This window comes from Pollicipes pollicipes, unplaced genomic scaffold (genome assembly GCF_011947565.3).
Source record: "Pollicipes pollicipes isolate AB1234 unplaced genomic scaffold, Ppol_2.1 Scaffold_4881;HRSCAF=5763_pilon_pilon_pilon, whole genome shotgun sequence".
Classification (NCBI taxonomy): Eukaryota; Metazoa; Arthropoda; class Thecostraca; order Pollicipedomorpha; family Pollicipedidae; genus Pollicipes; species Pollicipes pollicipes.
The window spans coordinates 53,954,395-53,973,816 of NW_023596576.1; the positions used below are offsets into that span (position 1 = coordinate 53,954,395).

General features: G+C 48.8%; 2 protein-coding genes across 2 annotated transcripts; both read right to left on the reverse strand.

The window, feature by feature from the left end:
• Positions 1–5,244: 5,244 nt before the first annotated feature.
• LOC119100602 (pro-resilin-like) lies at positions 5,245–7,873 on the reverse strand. Its single transcript, XM_037223681.1, has 2 exons — positions 7,360–7,873; positions 5,245–5,291 (listed from the first exon to the last, which is right to left on the reverse strand). Exons 1-2 carry the CDS (start codon positions 7,871–7,873, stop codon positions 5,245–5,247), a joined length of 561 nt encoding a protein of 186 aa, XP_037079576.1.
• A 9,262-nt stretch (positions 7,874–17,135) lies between these two features.
• Positions 17,136–17,831, reverse strand: LOC119100603 (pro-resilin-like). The gene is made up of 2 exons (XM_037223682.1): positions 17,350–17,831; positions 17,136–17,235 (listed from the first exon to the last, which is right to left on the reverse strand). The coding sequence occupies exons 1-2, from the start codon at positions 17,829–17,831 to the stop codon at positions 17,136–17,138; spliced, it is 582 nt and encodes a 193-aa protein (XP_037079577.1).
• Positions 17,832–19,422: the final 1,591 nt, after the last annotated feature.

Genomic DNA, 19,422 nt, shown 5'->3' on the forward strand with positions numbered 1-19,422 from the left:
CGCTTGCAAAGCCGCAGTGCATTGAAAGTCGCCACCAACCTTAAAGGGAATGTTCGACATTTGAAGATATTGGGGTAGGCATCAAATATGATGGGAAAAGCTTGCTTGTAACTATGGGTAGGCTTTCAAGGTTCAAAAGCGCCGCTAAGTAGCAAAATTTCAAAGTTTGTAGAAATGAGCCCCATTACGTCATTGCTTGATGGCGTCATGGAATGGTTCTGTGACAACCTTGAATACCTTGAAACACGGAGTCCAGTGCCTTACAGGGTCTTCAGTGTCAATAAGGGGTCTGAAGTCGTTCAAGGTAGCATTTGCTGAAAAGAGACGGGGACGTGATCTTGAATGACAGAAGACCACTTACGTTTGGCCGAGGCCCTCTGAAAATTAAAGCAAACATAAGCACTAATGATGAGCGCTCGCATTGAGACAATGGGAGGATCCTGTGCCAGCGCCAAGCCAGGGCACCAAGTACCGAAAGCTGAGCCTTCCAGCCCAATTCCAGCATGGACCTGTTAAGCCCAACTAGAGTTTATGCGTCAATTATTGCGTCACTCACAGCAAACAGACATGTCGTTACATCAAAAGGGGTTTGCCCCGCGTCGCCAGCATGACAGCCGGAAGACGCCCTGCGGTGGAACAGAATGGCTCTTCAGCCCTTGACCGGGAACAACATGTGCCGACTAGTGTCCTACTCAACTGGGCCCCTCACACGGAAAGAAATGGGGGTCTCATTGGTGTTGAAGAGAGTAGGACGAAATGAGTTCAAAAACGAACAAGACCATCCCATGTTTGCCTGAAAGCGCTTATTCGTTTGTAGAGTCGATTAGTGAAGCAAATTAAAGCAAAATATTTGAGCCTGCGCCCGAGGTCTCGGGAGCAAGGACAGCGACGTTCTGAGTTGCAGTTTTGGTGAAACTGAACGGCGTTGGCCACTGCAAGTAACATCACGCGGAGGGTGCTGTGCGCGCGATAACTACCGTCGTGAAATAATGGTTTTGAATGTCTTTCTAAATTAAGTCGTACCGTTCAGAGATTCGACTGGATGTAACATTTTCACAATGTTGAGGTTTTCCTGTGGACAGATAAGCAGTTACAGCAACACAAAAGTGGAAATTTCAACTTTACTCTTCCAGTTGTATCATCAGATCCCAGCAACATCTCGCGGTGCTATAAATACCAGTCCGTCCTTTTCATTCGTCCGTTGGCCACAACTTGTTTTAGCCGCGGGGCCGATGCAGCGCGGTCTACGGAGACTGCAACGTCGGGTTCCGTTTTTCGAAATTTGCGAGTGCGCGTGTGCAAAATTGCGTTACATATTTTGTATCAATGATCGATTCTGACGAAATGCTGATCATTTTCAGAAAAACCACTGGTTTGGCCATATCAGTACATATTGTTGATCCATTTCGATCTTTCGTCTACATTCACAGGGTCCCTGATATCCCTGAAGAACCCAGATCAAAATTTTGTCGAAACGCTTGTGAGTTTTATGTGCTTAGAAGGGGTTCACTGGGTCGTTTTGAAATGGAGAGCCCAACGATTTAGTTTAGGAAAATAACCTGCTTTTTTGCTGTTCTTACTCAGCACGGTCATTTTCATTTATGCTGCACGAGCCGAGGAGAGCCCTCCCACGGAGCCCCTGAACTTCCCTCCCCTAAACACGCACTGCATCCTCGTACTCACACATGTTTGGTCTTCCGGGGATACGGCAATGTCTCGAATTTTGACCCCTGCGAAGCCGCATGTCACGATGTCGGTGGTGCAGAATAATGTGCAGATTTCGCTGTGGTGATACCAGTGCCACCGGTTCTTACCAACTGTTACGTGTGGTATGAACCGCAAGGTATGACACCGACTGCTGCGACAGGGCTTATGAAGTGCTTGCGCCCACGGAATGGAAGGTTTCGAACCTGGATATCCCTTTTCCAAATACATTGCGCTGCTAATTAAGCAACTCCAAGCGTACTGCAACGCGTATCGTGCCGCACACCGGAGAAAGGTAACGCGGTTTACAGGGAGTGTTCCACATTTGTATGGGATTTTGAAACTGTAATAGCTATCTTGAAGATCATTCTCTGCAATTCACAGCCCTGGCTTTCTTAAGATCGAAACCCCTCTAGCTTCTGAGCTCCATGCCCACGAAGGTGTGCAGATTTTTTCGGCGATGCTATTTCAAGGTCACCCAAGTATCATTGACGCCATTATAAAGCCATTAAAATCCTGTCATTCCATTAGCTATGCGGCGATCAAAGCCAAGAAAAACATGAACTGTCAATGTGTTCATATCTGGCGTCCGTGAGCACGATTTGATGTAACGGCCGTCAATTGGCTCTCAAGCCATGTTGTGTTAATTACGATGACGTAGTCAAACACTGGCGTATTGAGAAGCATGTTTACTAAACAGGGAAATTGTGTTGCTTTTAGCAGTCTTTTCCACTTAAAAGGATACCAAGAGTTATGGGTGAGCTAATTTTATCGTGCTTGATGCTAGATTTCATATCTCCAAATGCGGGGCATTCCCTTTGAATGGGGTGTAGTTCATCCAGAATGCGGAGAGCGTGAATGCCATGGCCACCTGGCACGCAATGGTGTTGTTCAGGTCCGGTGTCGGCGGCTGCCGAAGTAGCTCCACAGTACATCGGCTTCATCTGGGACACTGCCTCCTCCTTTGATAACACCACCGGCTGCCTGGTGCCTCTGGTCGCGGCCGCCATGACGCCGAATGTGAGCTGACGGGCCGGCCGCTCGCCCCGGCCGGTGGAAGCCTCTACCCAGCTGCCAGCGCCCGCATAGGACGCCGGAATGTGAGCTGACGGGCCAGCCGCTCACCCCGGGCGGTGGAAGCCTCTACCCAGCTGCCAGCGCCCGCATAGGACGCCGGAGTGGAACACAAAGACGAGGTCAGGTGCAGTGCTTGACTCTGGCATGGACGGCACGCAGACCGAATAACTCAGATCACCTGAATTCGAGAACCGCAAGGTCTTGTTAGTCACCATGGTTTAGAATCACAAAGGACGATCCATCCTGTCCGCATTATGACGATATCAATAACATGAAACGCCTTGCATTGCTACACACAACGACGCGGTATCCGCAGCCCTGAGTAATGTTTTGATACCAATGTTGGACGTGTTGACATTACACATAATACACTTGCCAAGTACGACAGTTATCGCACAATCTGCGGAGTGCCGTAAACTGTATTATTATTTAAAGGGAATGGTTAATTAAAAAACACGAAGGCAAGCATCAAATATGATGACATAAGCTCTCTTGTAGCTATTTGTATGCCAAGTGTAAAAGACCGCTGTAGACAACCAAATTTCACTATAAAGTAAACATGCTCCTCAATAGGTCATCATTTGATTGTGTCATGAAATGATTGTAAGACGTCCGAGTGACTGACGAAGTGGCCGTGCAAAATTGTCACCGTAGCAGACGGGCTGGCTCACTTGTAGTACTTAAACTAGTCAAGAGGTGACGTGCTAATCGGTGCGTTGTTTACGGAGCCCAAATATCATACCGCTATGCATGCGTGTTGGCCTTCCTTGTGATGGTCTTGCAAATTGGTCCAGTACTTCGCATTGCTTATTTGTGTTCACATACTCGCTTATGGCGCTTTTCTCAAGTTATTTGATTCTCAGTCTTCCTTCCGTCCAAACTGTGTCATTGGCCAATTACCTGTGTTATGTAGCACAAAACGAGATTCGTGTTCGAAACTTGCACAACGCACGCTGCATTGGTTGAGAGCCAATTGGAGTCCATTTGTGCCAGAAATCGTGCTGACGTACGGCAGACATACCTCGATAGCGATACAGGGCCAATGAGGTGGCAGCATTCGCGTGACATTTGTCTGGTGTCATCCTTTCCAAGATGGCAATGAAGCGGTCAGCACGAAAAATAGTCTGCACATTTCGCGGGCTCAAGCTCAGAAACCAGAGGTCTTAAAAAAGTCTGAAAAAGCAGGACTGTGAACTGCACTGAATGATCGGCACAAGCATCATCTCAGTTCAGAATACTATACACACAAGCACTCCTTTAAACATATTCAGTCTAAAACCCCTCCTTTATCTCATTTTATCCACATTTTGCAATGATATCCTGGATCAGTTCCCCATTTCTCGATATTGTTTTACCGACTGTCGCGTGCGAGCTTCCAGGTATACGAACTCCTACTTGTTTGGTTCATTTGGGCCCAGTGTCATCAAAAGACATGGACATTGGAACGTTCACAAATCGCGGCGGAACGTAACGTGCCGTGCGATTTGGGTACGTCGATGAACAACTCACAACGAATGCACCGAGTTCCTCCGCCGTATCAATTGTCAGCCGGCTCAGCGACGGCCATGCCGGATCACAGACAACGCGCGACGGCCGTGCCGGAATACAGACAACGCACCATGGCCACGATGACCGTACCAGATCACACACACAACGGAAGACGGCCGTGCCGGAATACAGACACAATGCACGATGGCCGTGCCGGAATACAGACACAATGCACGATGGCCGTGCCGGAATACAGACACAATGCACGATGGCCGTGCCGGAATACACACTGACTGCAAAATCCTAAAAGCAGTACCGTTAGACTCGCAACCAAGGTTGCAGCTTACTCTCAGGGGTAGGGAGGAGACCAACCATGATCTGGGCGACAGGAACAACAGTGCACACGGATCTCTGAATTACGTGCAGGGTACTCTGCAAGAGCGGTGCTTGTTTTTCGCCATGGCTATCGTCCAGATGGTTTTGCACAGCGTCCTCATAGGCTGTTTTTGGAGGTCGGACATACAGCCGTTCGCAAACAGGACAGCCTAAAAGACCTCGTGAAAAGTCAGCACCACCCCAGTACGGTCGTGGATTTGGAAGCGATGAAATAGCGTTGAAAAACATTTTCGAAGACCTTGGTGTTATGCATAATTCACGCAGTGTTATGCTGCTGCTGCTGAATGATAAAGGATCCAATTCTGCTGCTGAAATTACTTCTTCACCAGCATTGTATGTTCCATTCCACACAAGACAGAGACCCAAAGGAGTGTGATAATTTGGAACACAAACAACATGTCAATGGTAGCAAAGCATAAGAAGGTTGCCGTATTCACCTTATTCTTCAACACCATTTCTTTGCACCCCACTTCCCATAACGCCTCCTATTTCCGCACCGCACGAAGCTCCCGCAGTATGGCATCAACAAGCGCACTGGTTTGAAAGCAACATGACCAGTCATTACCAACAAGTGCGTGTTCAGACACCATCTGACGAGTGGCAGACTTCGCGGTCGCTGCTGAGGCCTGTCGGCACCGGTCAGGGGTCGGCCCTGCACCTATTCTGTACTTGAATCATGTCAATGGCTGCATGCAGACGGTACAGACACCGTGCAATGTGCTGACAACACCTGCTGGGAAATGCAGCGCATTGGCTCCCTTGTTAGCTCCACAAAGCACAACCTTTGTAACTCAGTAACTTTGCGAGGGAAAAACCGCGTGGAAGCAAACGTATGGAAAACTTTGCTCACAGTTCTCAGCTCTTGTCAAGATATTCCGCAGCTTTCCGCAGTCAGTATTCAATTCATGGATGCCACTGACGTCGGTTTTCCCACGCGTTGTATGGAATCTGGTTATCAGCGTTTGACCAGCGAGTAACATTTTCGGCGCACACAGACGACTTTGTGCGGCGACGTAACGGCGTACTCTGTGGTATCAACCACAGCAGGCATAGCCCTAGACAGTATATTGTACTCATGCTAGTGAAAAGAGACGGCCCGGATGCCGTATTATATCACAGTTTATGGAGCAGGGAACGGCCAGGGGCACCGCCAGAGTCTTGGTAAGCAGGGGGGGGGGGGGGGGGGGGGGGCAGGAGGCGGCAAGGCACCGGGAACAGCGATCGAACAGTTTTATCGAATGTACGTGGACGTGCACAATTACGTCCCTTCTCATGGTGACAGCCTTCTAAAAGAATACTTAAGATGAGTTAGGATGTCAGGCACAGGGCAAGTAATGCTGTTACGAGGGAGAAAACTGACGCCAACATTATGTGAAACATCAGTGCCGTCATTTTCTGGGATTTCAATAGGATCTTTATGCACAGGCGAAGGACAGCGATAAATGGCGGAGGGGGGGGGGGGGGGCATTATGGACAAAATGTCCTGGATTTGGACTGCAACGGGATTTCAGGAAGTATGATTAGCCTAGAAAGCATAAATCGAAGACTGTGAATCACAGCGAATGATAGTCCAACGATGCTCCGAATTCCGTGTAGGATTAATGGCAACATCGATAGCAGGCATTTTAACAGGAAAAACTACGTGAAATTTAGGAACACGAAACGAACAAAACATGGTAGGAGTAGGAAAAGCGAGTCCAGTACCAGGGGTGAAAAATGCTTCTGATTTGTTCCATATAATGGTCGACAAAAAACGGTTTTGAGAGCAATTTGGTAACAAAATTCGGAACAAAACACAAACAAATTATACCATCTCATCCCAGTTGGTATTGGACTGTACTCATCAATGCTCATAGTGTTAACTTATGCGGATCATGTGTTGAAACGTTAACATTTTATTGTGTGAGCAAGTTGAGCCCCGAAATGCTTCCAAAAAGACAATTTAAACCATAGCAAAAATGATTCCAAACACAGTTAATCAAGATAGCTGTTAGGTAGTGAAAAGTATACTACAAACTATACGATATCAGTGCTGACGTCACAGATCGAGGGTGGTATGGTGCGTTTCCGATGTCCGACAGATTAGTGCTTTTCACAGATTCCGTAGCCAAGATTCACTTCACATACTTTGCGGCATAAATTACCAAATCACTAGGCTTCTACTAGCAGTTAGATTTGTGACTGGCTTCAGCCATTTGCAACGAATGTGATAAGCCTGGTACGTGGCGTTGTCAACAACTCCCGTCTCGCAGTCACAAGAGAAATCTTGCACAACTCGCACTATGAAGATGTGCCATTCATTTAGTTTTTATTTAGTTGCATGCAAACTCCAATCATACAGCACATGAATTGCTACCATGCATACCACACAGATAAATAGCACAGCATCTTATCACTTACATTTAAGGCCATGAGAGAGCCGCTCACTTCAGCATCATGTGCACATGCTCGTTGATCAGAGCCGCGTCAAGCGATGCCTTCATTGACTGCAGTCTCCAGGTTCGGCTACGTGCTAGTAGCCGTAGCTGGAGCTGGGCGTGGCAGGGACGTCGACAGCCACCTCCGGCAGCGGGGAGCCCAGATGGACGGTGTCCACAGACGGGTACGTCAGGCCGGCGCCAAGCGGGCGGCCGGGCACTAGCGGGCCAGGCAGGCGGCCGGCCGCGCCGAGCGCCGCAGGGCCGCCCGGCTCGCCCGGCAGCGGGAACACCGCCTTGCCCTCGTACGTGACCTGCGCCTGGTAACCGCTGTCACCCTCCACCACGTACGTGACGATCTGGGTACGGCTGTCGGGCAGCAGCACGCGGTACTCGCCCTGCGTCACGATGCCGTCGCTCTCCTCGGCGTGGCCGTAGTTGTTGCCGTAGTCGGGCTCGTCCACGGTCCAGCTGAAGCTATAGGGCACGCCCGGCCCATCCAGCAGACCGTCCGGCCGGAGCTGGGACGGGTTGCCCAGGTTTCCGATGAAAGCGCCTCGCTGTCCTCCCAGCGGACCTCCCAGAGGGCTTCCAAGAAGACCACCCAGACGGCCACCGTAGCTAGGCCGGCCCGGGCCGAGTCGACCTCGACCGCGCAGAGGGCCGAGCGGACCCGGGCTAGCTGCATCAACGGCGTCCAGCGGCGGCGGAGCCCCGTACGAGTCGCCTTGGGGGGTGGGCGCGGACGCCGTTGTCGTCAGCAGTGTACAGACGCTCAGAAAACACCTCATGACTGTTGGTGAGGCCGCCTGTTGCACACGGGCTGTGACCTGTGAACTGATGTCTGCAGACGGGTGGCGGGCTGTTTTATACTATGCGAGCGGCGGTGACGGTGGTGCTCGCCGGCGGTGCCCGACAGGCGCTGCGTAACCGCCAGGGCCGCCTCCGGCTATCAGCGACGACGGTTATAGCTGATGGCAGCACCGATCCTCTCACACCGTTATAAAACGTGCCGGGGTCAATCCATCGGTTGAGACCGCGAGAATTGAGCCATTCTGACCCCGCGAGTCACGCATCCGTCCTGGCCCGTACCAAGTTGCAAGAGAGCTTCTGACTTTATTACATGTGCGTTCCCGTTTGCAGTCAAGCCACGCCCAATCCATGGGTTAAGTTTGGCTTTCGACATCTGTATTTTGTTTTTTTCGGATAGTTAATGTTTCCCAGGTATTTGCATGTCCGGATAAAGTTTTCTCCAAGGTAATCTATTGAGTTACACTCCCACGATATCTCAATCTCTGGACAGATGGCATCGACTCGGTTTCGGTGCTGATGTATCCAGACCCCTCACGTCTTTTATCTGTTGAGCGATAGGCCCGACATATCTCGATAAGCATCCAGACATTTAAAACATGCTCTAAAGGATTGATCGGAACCATCCATAATGCTAGCTGCATCATCGGCATACGGTGAAGTCTGTATTTCTGCGTCACCGATGGTAAGCCCGTTAATGTCGCTACAGCACCTGATTTTATGTGCCAGAGGTTCAGCTGAAATCAGGAATAGCAGGTAGCTGAGTGGACATCCTTGACGAAGGCCTTTGGCTATCACGCACGGCTTTGGCAGATGGCCGTTTATCTGCACGCGAGCACTGCTCTGGGTGACTCCAGCCTTATCATATATCAAGTTGATCCACTTCTGGACAGTTGATCCAAAACCTAGAGCCTATACGACACTTTTCAGACAACCCCAGTCCACTGAATCATGCGCCTTACTCCAATCGCAGAACGGTGTCCATCCAGGCGTATTGTGGATCTTTGCGTACCGCATTGTGTCAATAATTAGCCGCACATTTTCGCCTATCAACCTATACCGAAGAAACCGTGTTTGATCTTTGTTGATAATTTCATTCATTGCTGTGCGTAGTTTTCGTACCAAAGCTTTTGTTAATATTTTGTACGCAACGTTCAACAGCCTGATGGGCCGAAGGCCTTCCATTTGTCTCTGATTTTTGTTCTTTTCGGTATTAATACAGCTATGCTGTACTTAATGATATTGAAAATTGTTTCTACATTAAGTATTTCAATCACGGCGGAAGAAATCATGACAAAAAAGCCTTTTTAAGTAATGCCAAAACATTTTGTAAAACGATGCGGTAAATCCATCTGAACCCGGACTCGTTGAGGTATTTATCGAGAGAAGTGCTGCTTCTAATTCGTGCACAGTCAGCTGACCATCGCAGAGCGATGCTCTAAGGTCGTCCAGGTGTGTTGTGCCTTCTAAAAATTGTGCAGGTGCATTTAGGTTTTGGTCGGGGGAATATAGCGGCTCGAATTACGTACGTACGTGCATCACCTGATTCCTTTTCTTACGTGCATACGTGTTGACAAGTTGAATTCGGCCGTTTTTGACGGGTTTTTGCGTTTATCGTTATAGCTCGGCACGCAAAGCAGATAGAGGCCTGAAAATTGTTTCCCAACGTTCACAATGAAGCGGCTACATTTCCAGTGTGTCTTGCGAGTTTCTACAACACACCGTTGCGCTGCAAATTGCAGAACAAATTCCAACGGACCGAGTTATAAAAACCGAAGCTGAATACAAGCCGCTACCGTCATAAAGATGCGTGATCTAGCGTTGAAAACTACATCAGCGTGTTGGCCGACTCGTCCTGTCTCTGATGCACTCTTTTTTATCGTATTTTAAAAATGTTGCTCGCAAGTGAGCCTAGACTAAGGGGTCGCATCACGACTTTTTCGTCGCGACGGCGGTAAGTTGCTGCCCTGGCTTCAAGCGTACGCTCTAGGCGTTAAGGGTTCAAATGGATGTTCGCGTGACTGGCTTTCGACCTTGTTGACATTCTCTACCTTCATGTGCAAGATAATGTTTCACTTTTGTATGGCGTTTTCAACGGAAATATCCATCTTGAGGACATTTTGATGCAATTCACGGGTATGCCCTTTTAAGCCCCAAAACGCTCTGGTTCCTGAGTTACACGCCCGCAAAGCACGAAAAGGCTTACTTACAGCCAACTTCAAAATCGCCTTCTGATTAATGACCCTTTAGAAACGTCATTAGATCCCCGTGGTATTACAGGCTGGTTTTTGTTTGTGGTCAAAACAGCATGGCCGCTGATACATTCGCAAAGGCGACGATGCTGCATATGTGGTACAGTTCGCGTAAGATGATTGGCTGTCAGCGAGAACTTTCTGCTGAATGCGTGTCGCGAACACAAGCGTGAGCAATTACTGGTTGTGCGACACTCGTGGTGAACGGGTCATTTTTCCTTATTTCTAGGCCACAGGTCAATGCCATAAAAAAGAACGCAACTGTCTGCAAAAAAGCGAGGCACCCAAAAATGGGCACACTCCCGAAGTTATAAAAAAGGAGACTCGACGGCAAATCTGCCTTTTTTCTCCTGCTGGCGTTTTTTTTTTCTTCCACTAACGTATTTCTTACAGACAGCTCGATTGGCGCCCTGTGTACCGGAGCACAGAGCCATGCACGGGTTTATGGGTTAGCAAGGCATCATGAAACTAGGGGAACATTACAGTAATGTTAGATATATATTTCTCTAACTATTTCACGAATATGTTACGGCAAATTTAAAGCTTAAACATTAAGTTGTGTTTTACAAGAAGAACCTCGTGAGCCCCATTACCATGAACCCCCGTTGGGACTTTGTTTCGAGGGGTGTGTCACGGTGAAGTCCGGTGTTGTGACTGAAGATCTGTGCGGATGTGGTGAGAAGACCTGCGATTTGATAGTCCCGCGAGCTGTGCAAATGTGAGATCACACTAATCTGACAAAAGAGTGTGAATCGGGGGCTTGAAATGCGTGTGATCACTGGTGGTGTGTGCCAGTGGCTTGTATTGATATTGATGCAATGGGGAGTGCGCGTGCGAGCTTTGTTCTTCTGACAGAAAACGTTGTTGTGGTATTCTTCAGTCTGCTGACTCCAAATAAAACGTGATCTATTGATGCCTGATATATTGATGCCTTTTCATATTGATGCCTGCCTCTACCTTTGTGTTTGCGTTTGAACATGACAAAGGAATGCTAGCAAACTGAGGGAAGCACTACCACTTATGTTGCAGGGGTGTACAAAGGCAAGTACTGGTACTGGTATTTCGTTATGATCTTGCCAACATTTCGAACCTATTGAGGCATTACAGCATGTAATTAATCCATTGCATGTCATTATATCAGCAATTCATTTCGGCGGTAGGGGCTGGCGTGTGCAGTTAATGAATGGACATGCTCAGCATAGGGTCCCATTATATGGCTTTGCAACATTTTCTTTCCCTAAAAAATTCTGAAAATATAGAGCTTTATTATTACTTATGCACATTGTACTGTCTTCACAAATCTTGTATTCAGACGAGCATTACTCCTGAATAATCAGTGTCATAGTCACTGCAATTTGAGTGAGATGCTGGGTGCTGATAAAGGTGGAAAAGTATTGCTGTTGGTGTCTTGAACAGCATTTAATAATATGTTCAGCATGAACCTGGTGTGCACTGGCATCTCAATCACTTCCTTGCATTTTGCCCATCCAACCATAACATCATGCACTCGTCATGTCTCCAGCCTTGCATGTTTGCAGCGTCATTTCACCACATATACAAATTTTCCTCTTGTTTTTGTTTTTATTAAAGCAGCCTGATGGCTGCAGTATGTTGCATGGCCATGGAAGTGAAAGATATGTTTGCATGTTTCTCACCTGTGTTTTCTGGATTGCCGAAGCAGGCTGACCAAGTGATGCCACTTATTGGTTGTCTGCTTTGCTGAAAGTGATTTGTATATTGTGTCATGTGTTTTTGGTTAGTCATATGTCAGATGGAAAGTCAATGCAAGAGTGCATGCTTGACCCATCTTTTCATGCTGGAATTTATTATGAAAGCGGCATGGATTGCAGTCGAAAAGCCGTATTGTTGTTCATTATGTCATGCTACAGTACAGCACCAAGATAATGTCGAAATGAAACTATTGGCCAGTGCTATTACACAATGTACCACATTGGTTGAGTACTCTTTGTCAAGCCTATGAGATAGCAGCTTATAATTTATAAATGACTGGTAAAAATGTATTTAACCATGTCGAAGGACTGTCTACGGCGAGAATGTCGTTGCACCACAATGGTTATATCAGGGTTAACTATTAATTGCATGAACAATCGTAGGCAAAAAAAAGCATTATTGGTAGCCTATCCTTACTATCTTTACCATAGCAATAGCAATGCTTTGACAATCAATGCATTGCAACGTTAGAAATGGATTAATTTCGCATGACGTCACACTTCCAGTTACAAGCAATAAAGAAAATATCACAATTTTTTTCAATTTTGGCACCACATCCCATTTCTAGCTACAAACAAAAAGGACAGTGACTACTGTTCACATGACATTGTATCAATGTCAAGACTACAGCACTGCGCGCAACGATGGGTCGTTAATAACGTACTGACAGAATCAACAGCAAAGCCGCAAGGGCAGCTGCACAGCATATCGTGCTTTGATATTAATAATCTGCCATAGAAGCTGGCGATCGCTACGTTGCGCATGTCAAACAGTTCACGAAACCTTTTCTTGTGGCCGGCACCCAGACAAAAAATCCACAAATAACCCAGCCACCAACGCCTCCCCCCCCCCCCCCCTCCCGCACCCCGACACGGCCCCCGCGACGCGAATGGCCGGTTGGCGTCAGCTTTCGTGTGTTTCGAGGCATTCTTTAGGTCTGGCTGCCAGATGCTGCCAGGCTTTGCTGTCATCACAAACCCATTTCATGACGCCATGAAACAATGACGTTATGAGGCTCATTTTTATCAACTTTGAAATTTTGCTACTTAGCATCTTTTTTGAACTTTGAAAGCTCACCAACAGTTACAAGGAAACATGTCCCATCATATCTGACGCCTATCTCAATATCTTCAAATGTGAAACATTCCCTTTAAGGGTTGCGTCATTCACATGGCATGTCTGGTTCCCCTTCGTTCGCATCTGGGACTGGTTGACCCGACAACGTGATTAGGATATGGGACAAATGTGACATGGAGAATGAAACTTTGAGTGTGTGGCAAATTGTACGAGGCACAGGATGTTAATGCTAGTGGCAGTTCAGACCATAACAAGTATCCACATGACATCAACATACATAACAACATACAAAACAAACATACAAACATAACATACAAACATAACATAATATACATACATACATACATACATACATACACACGCACATACATAATACAACATAACATACATGCATGCATACAAAATACAACATAGCATGCATAACATATCACACAAACATACATAACATGTTTAACAAGTAAGGTTGACACAAACAATTGCTAAATGGCTTAAGGTGAAAGCAGTTCCAGAATTGTTCAAGTACCAAATAACGGGCACAACAACCTGAAAAACAGAAACACGCATAGTCTATGAACGCCTAAAAAGGCGAGTGAGCGGCCTTGCCGGCTAGGGCGCCCTCTGTGATCTCCCTTGGGTGGTGACCCGGGGCAGCCTGCGTCGCCGCTCGGCGGCCGGGCAGTCAGCACTTCCGGCCGCAGGTACGCATACAACGGCACGTGCGCGACCGCCGGGGCGGTGCGCCCGCCAGGCGCACGCGGTCCGCCGTACCCAGCCGCACGGGCGAGCCCAGGCGCCAGACCAACACCCTGCCTAGTACAATACCACACACATTCGCTATGATGGCAACAAGCGATTCATCGGCCCGAGGGGTTCTACACAATTGGCGAGTCAGAAGAGAATATGCAAACTGATAAACAGAACAATGCTTCTCATAACTAAACCCAAGTTCACAACTATGGTTACATGCAGCTGGATGCCGTCCAATTCAGTGCAGTTACATACGTGCACACGAAAAAGATAACGTTGATCACAAAAGTCTCCTCAAATAAGGACGAAGTCGAAGATATTTATTTTGGCCTGCTAGTTACATATCAACAGTCATCGGCTCACGCGGAGCGTCGCCTGCATGAAGAAAATATTCACACATCTTCCAAAACATTTGTATCAATGGTTGTTACGAAAAGGACCTTTGATCTCATCGATGTCGCTGATCAGGACTTTCTGAGCCATCGCACTTGTTTTGTGCCACCGCACTTATTTTGCAGTACACGGACCCGTTGCGGCTAAATACACAGTATAGCCGACCTTCCTTCTTGTGCACCAAAAGTTTGTTGAAAACGTCCCATTTACTCTGTGTCAGACTTTCTTATAAACAGCCCACTGTCCTCCCGCTTACCGTTTGGAAACATTCTGTTCTCATAGAGGTAATGTCTTAGAGAGCCAGGACCTGTGCGGACGAACCCGCAGAGCAGCGCCCTGGAGCCGACACGGCGAACGTCCGCCAGTTCTCCCGGGTCTGCCTCCGCCGGTGGGAACGCGCGCCGCGTGACGTCACAGGCCGCCCGCCTCAGGTCCTCGGGGCGGCCGTCAGTGGCGGAGCCAGGGCGAGGCGCCAGGGGAACCGGCTCCCCTGACAAGATGGGTTCGGGCGACTTCCACTGCATTGCTCTGAGCTATGTTTCAGCTTGCATGCTCCTGGTGACTTGCTCTGGGGCGTTCACTTGGTCGTTGAGTTTTTCCACCAGGTCTTCTCGTTCGGATACGTGCGCTTCTAGGTCCGCTACATTCTGTTCTGGTCTGGGTTTGACAGCTTCTAGCTTCCTTTCCATATTTGTTTATGGCCAGAGAGAATTATTTCCTTATCTCGGTCAGAACTGCTTCGTGACGTGTGTCATTTTCCTGCCGGATTAGGTTTATAACTTCGTCAAATTTAGAGACGAGCAGACTCCCACTGGATGAGCCGTGCGAGTCTCTCGACTTATTCTGGCGCTGTCTCATCTCGCTGGCGTCAGTCTTTATTTGGCATGTCTTAACTGTCTTGTCAGATTGACTTGTCTCATGAGTCGCCTCGTCAAGGTCAACAAACACATCGCTATCTCCATCCTCCGCCATGGTTTGACCCCGCGAGCGACTCACCAGTTGAAGCACTTGGAAAATTCACCGGCTTCTTGCGCCTCGGGCCACAGTCGGCTGATGGGAGTGTGATGAAATCCCTTCGAATCACCACATTATGCTGTTGCAGCCTCTAGCCGGCATAGACCCAGGCTAAGGCACGCGTTACCATCGCGCTCACGTCACTCGAAGAGAAGCCGATCAGAACCGTGCGGCGGAGCGTGCGAGCCAAGTCACGGGCCAAGGTCACGGCCGGAATCATGTCTTGTCTTGCATGCAGACGGTACAGATACCGTGCAATATGCTGACGACACTTGCTGGGAAATACAGCACATTGGCTCCCTTGTTAGCTTTACGAAGCAAAATTATTTATAACATGGTAATTTTGCAAGGACAGCGTGAAAATAAACGTAAGAAAACCTACCTCATAGTCGTCAGTTCTAATCAAGATAATCGGCAGCTAACCACAGTCAGTATTCACTTCAGGCATGCCACTGACATCAGGATTCCCACGCGTTGTCCGGAATCTGGTTATGGCGTTTGACCAGCGCGTGACATTTTCGGCGCACACTGACGACTTTGTGCGGCGATGACACGGCAAACTCTGAGGCATCAACCACAGCAGGCTCGGCCATAGGTAGTCTACTATACTCGCGCTAGTGGGAAGTGTCTTGATAGCCCCGACGCCGTACTACATCACAGTTTATGGAGAAAAGAACAGCCAGGGACACTGCCGAAGACTTGGTAAGACGGGGGAAGGGGGGGGGGGGGGCGGGGTCAATGATGCAGCACTTTGATCGAATGTGAGTGGGCGTGCACAGTTACGTCCATTTTCATCGTAAGAGACTTCTAAAAGAAGACTTAAGATAAGTTAAGATGTCAGGCACAGGACAAGAAAAATTGTTACGAGAAAGAAGACTGACGCTATCATAAAGCGAAACATCAGTGCTGTCATTTCCTGGGATTTCAATAGGATCTTGAATGCACAGGCGAAAAACTGTGATAAACGGGGGGGGGGGACATTATGAATAAAACATTCTGGATTGGGACAGCAACGGGACGTAAAGAAATATGATCGACCTAGAGAGCATAAATCGAAGGCAGTGAATCACGGCAAATGATAGATTGGCAATGCTCCGAATTCCGTGTTGGATTAAGGGCAACATCAACAGCAAGCATTTGAACAGCAAAAACAATGCGAAATTTAAGACCAGGAAATGTATAAGACGTGGTTGAAGTGATGAAAGCAGCTACAGTGCCAAGGATGAAGAAACTCCCGGTTTCTCTCATATAATCGTTGAAAAGACTGAACAGATTATGACTAATTCGGTAAAAGAAATAGAATCAAAACGCAGACAAATTACACCAAACCGTCCCAGTTCGTACTAGTCTGTACTCATTGACGCGTGCAGTGTAAATTTATGCAGATCATGCGTTGAAACGTTGAGTTTGTTGTGTAGGGAAGTTGAAACCCGAAATGCCTTCTACCATAGAAGCTAAAACATAGCAAAACATGGCTATTAACATGGTTTATCAGGAACGTTTTTAGCTGATGAAAAAACATGCTACATCCTATACGATACCAGTGCTGAGGTCACCGATAAAGGGTGGTACGGTGCGTTTCCGATGACCCACACATTATCGCTTTTTAACAGATTGCTTAGCCAAGATTCACGTCACATACTCAGCAGCATAAATCACCAAATCACTGGGCTATTAATGGTAGTAGAATTCGTGGCTGGCTCCAGCCCTTTTGAGACAATCGTGATTGCCCTAGTATGCGGCGTTGCCACTAGATGCCCGCTTCGCAGTTGCAAGAGAAACCTTGTCACAGCTCGCAATATGAAGATATGCGATTCATTTAGTTTTATTTTGCTGCATGCGAACTGCAAACATACCGTACAAGAATTACTACCATGCATAACACACGGATAAATAGCACAGCATCCAATCACTTACATTTCAGGCCATGAAAGGGCCACTGACTTCGGCATCAGGTGTACGCGCTCGTTGATCAGAGCCGCATCACGCGATGCCTTCATTGACTGCAGTCTCCAGGTGCGGCTACGTGCTAGTAGCCGTAGCTGGAGCTAGGTGTGACAGGGGCATCGCCAGCCACCTCCGGCAGCGGGGAGCCCAGATGGACGGTGTCCACAGACGGGTACGTCAGGCTGGCGCCAAGCGGGCGGCCGGGCACGAGCGGGCCAGGCAGGCGGCCGGCCGCGCCGAGCGCCGCAGGGCCGCCCGGCTCGCCCGGCAGCGGGAACACCGCCTCGCCCTCGTACGTGACCTGCGCCTGGTAGCCGCTGTCACCCTCCACCACGTACGTGACGATCTGGGTACGGCTGTCGGGCAGCAGCACGCGGTACTCGCCCTGCGTCACGATGCCGTCGCTCTCCTCACTGTGGCCGTAGTTGTTGCCGTAGTCGGGCTCGTCCACGGTCCAGCTGAAGCTATAGGGCACGCCCGGCCCGTCCAGCAGACCGTCCGGCCGAAGCTGGGGCGGGTTGCCCAGGTTTCCGATGAAAGCGCCTCGCTGTCCTCCCAGCGGACCTCCCAGAGGGCTTCCAAGAAGACCACCCAGACGGCCACCGTAGCTAGGCCGGCCCAGGCCGAGTCGACCTCGACCGCCCAGAGGGCCGAGCGGACCCGGACCCGCTGCATCAACGGCGTCCAGCGGCGACGGAGCCCCGTACGAGTCGCCTTGGGGGGTGGGCGCGGACGCCGCTGTCGCCAGCAGTGTACAGATGCTCAGAAAACACCTCATAACTGTTGGTGAGGCCGCCTGTTGCACACGGGCTGTGACCTGCGAACTGATGTCTACAGACGGGTGGCGGGCTGTTTTATACTGTGCGAGTGGCGGTGACGGTGGCGCCCGCTGGCGGTGCTCGACAGGCGCTGCGTGACCGCCAGGGCGCCTCCGGCTATCAGCGGCGACGGATAGAGCTGCTGGCAGCACCGATCCTCTCACACAGTCAGGAAAGGTCCCGGGGTGAAGCCATCGGTTGGGACCGCGAGAATTGAGCCATTCTGACCCTGCGGGTCACGTGTTTGTTCTGCCCCGAACTAGCAAGACAGTGGGAAAAACGTATACTTCAGCGGTTTAGTTAATTTTATGACAATCAGCTTAGAATTCCGTTTGTCAAAAACTTTAAGTGACTACACGGACTACGGTTACAAGACCTTGGCTAAAAACGTGGCAAACAAGCATGCTGTAAAACTTATCTGGACATCTCTCTGGAGTTTCATCCAACGCTGTGGAAATTTATGGTGTGGAACGTTCCGGTAGATGCGAATATGGAGACTATGGCTTTGGAATGAGCCGTGAATTTTAGCATATTCGTGTTTTACCCCACCTCCGATTCCTTCAGAACGTTGACTGTCAAGGGATCAATGCAGCTCCCTCCCCACCCCTGTGTTTAAAAACAAAAAATATAAAGCTTTGCAGAAATACGTGCGAATTGGTCTCAATGAGATCTTACGATTGGTAATAGCTTTTATCACGGGTATCAATTTACGTTCTTTTGTGAGTGCCCTGCCGCCCATTGCTAAGTTGCTACCCTCTCCCCCCCCCCCCCCACCTCCCACTCCCCACCCCCCCCCCCCCCCAATGTTGGCTTGGATCACCCAGTGTTTTTGGCTGGAATTCTACTAAAAACGTAGGTAAAAGATAGCCATCACACAACTACTCTTCTTTTGATCGTTTTGCTTATTGGCGTCGCCATGGAGGATACAGAGGGGCAACTTGGTTTTCGCAGCCCCAAAATTTCGGCCTCGAGTGATCGGTAACCCCAGATAGCGGGATATAAACCCTTTTACATAGGGCATGTTTTGTCGTCAAAAATAACCGCAGGCACTTATTTCCGTAACCTTAACATGATATTGACGCCACTCGTTCGCTGGTCTCGTGGAGACTTTTACGCCGCGCATCACTTTGTCTGCCACCAAAAAGACGGCTACGGACCTAGCATTCTTTTAGTTGATATTAGTTGGTGCATGACTACATGAGAAAATACAATCGTGTAACAGGATGCTGTTTTGGTGCGGTATCGTTAGGTCAAAATATTGCTTCATCTATGGAATGGAATACACATTACACAGAACAGAAAACAGCAATGGTGCTGGGGCAGATTCGGATCGGATTCCGTGCTGAACAGCGTAACTTCAGCTGGCCTCAGCTCTACTAAAGATGGGCTTCGACAACAACGACTGTGTGTCTTCATGGCAGTATGGTTTTTTGCGAACGTTTTGCGCGTTGCAGCGAACAGGTTTGTAGAAAGGCAATGCCTGTGAACTGCCACGTCACTGTTTTTTCTCTAAATACATTCCATGTGACCTAGAAATCAACCATGAATAAA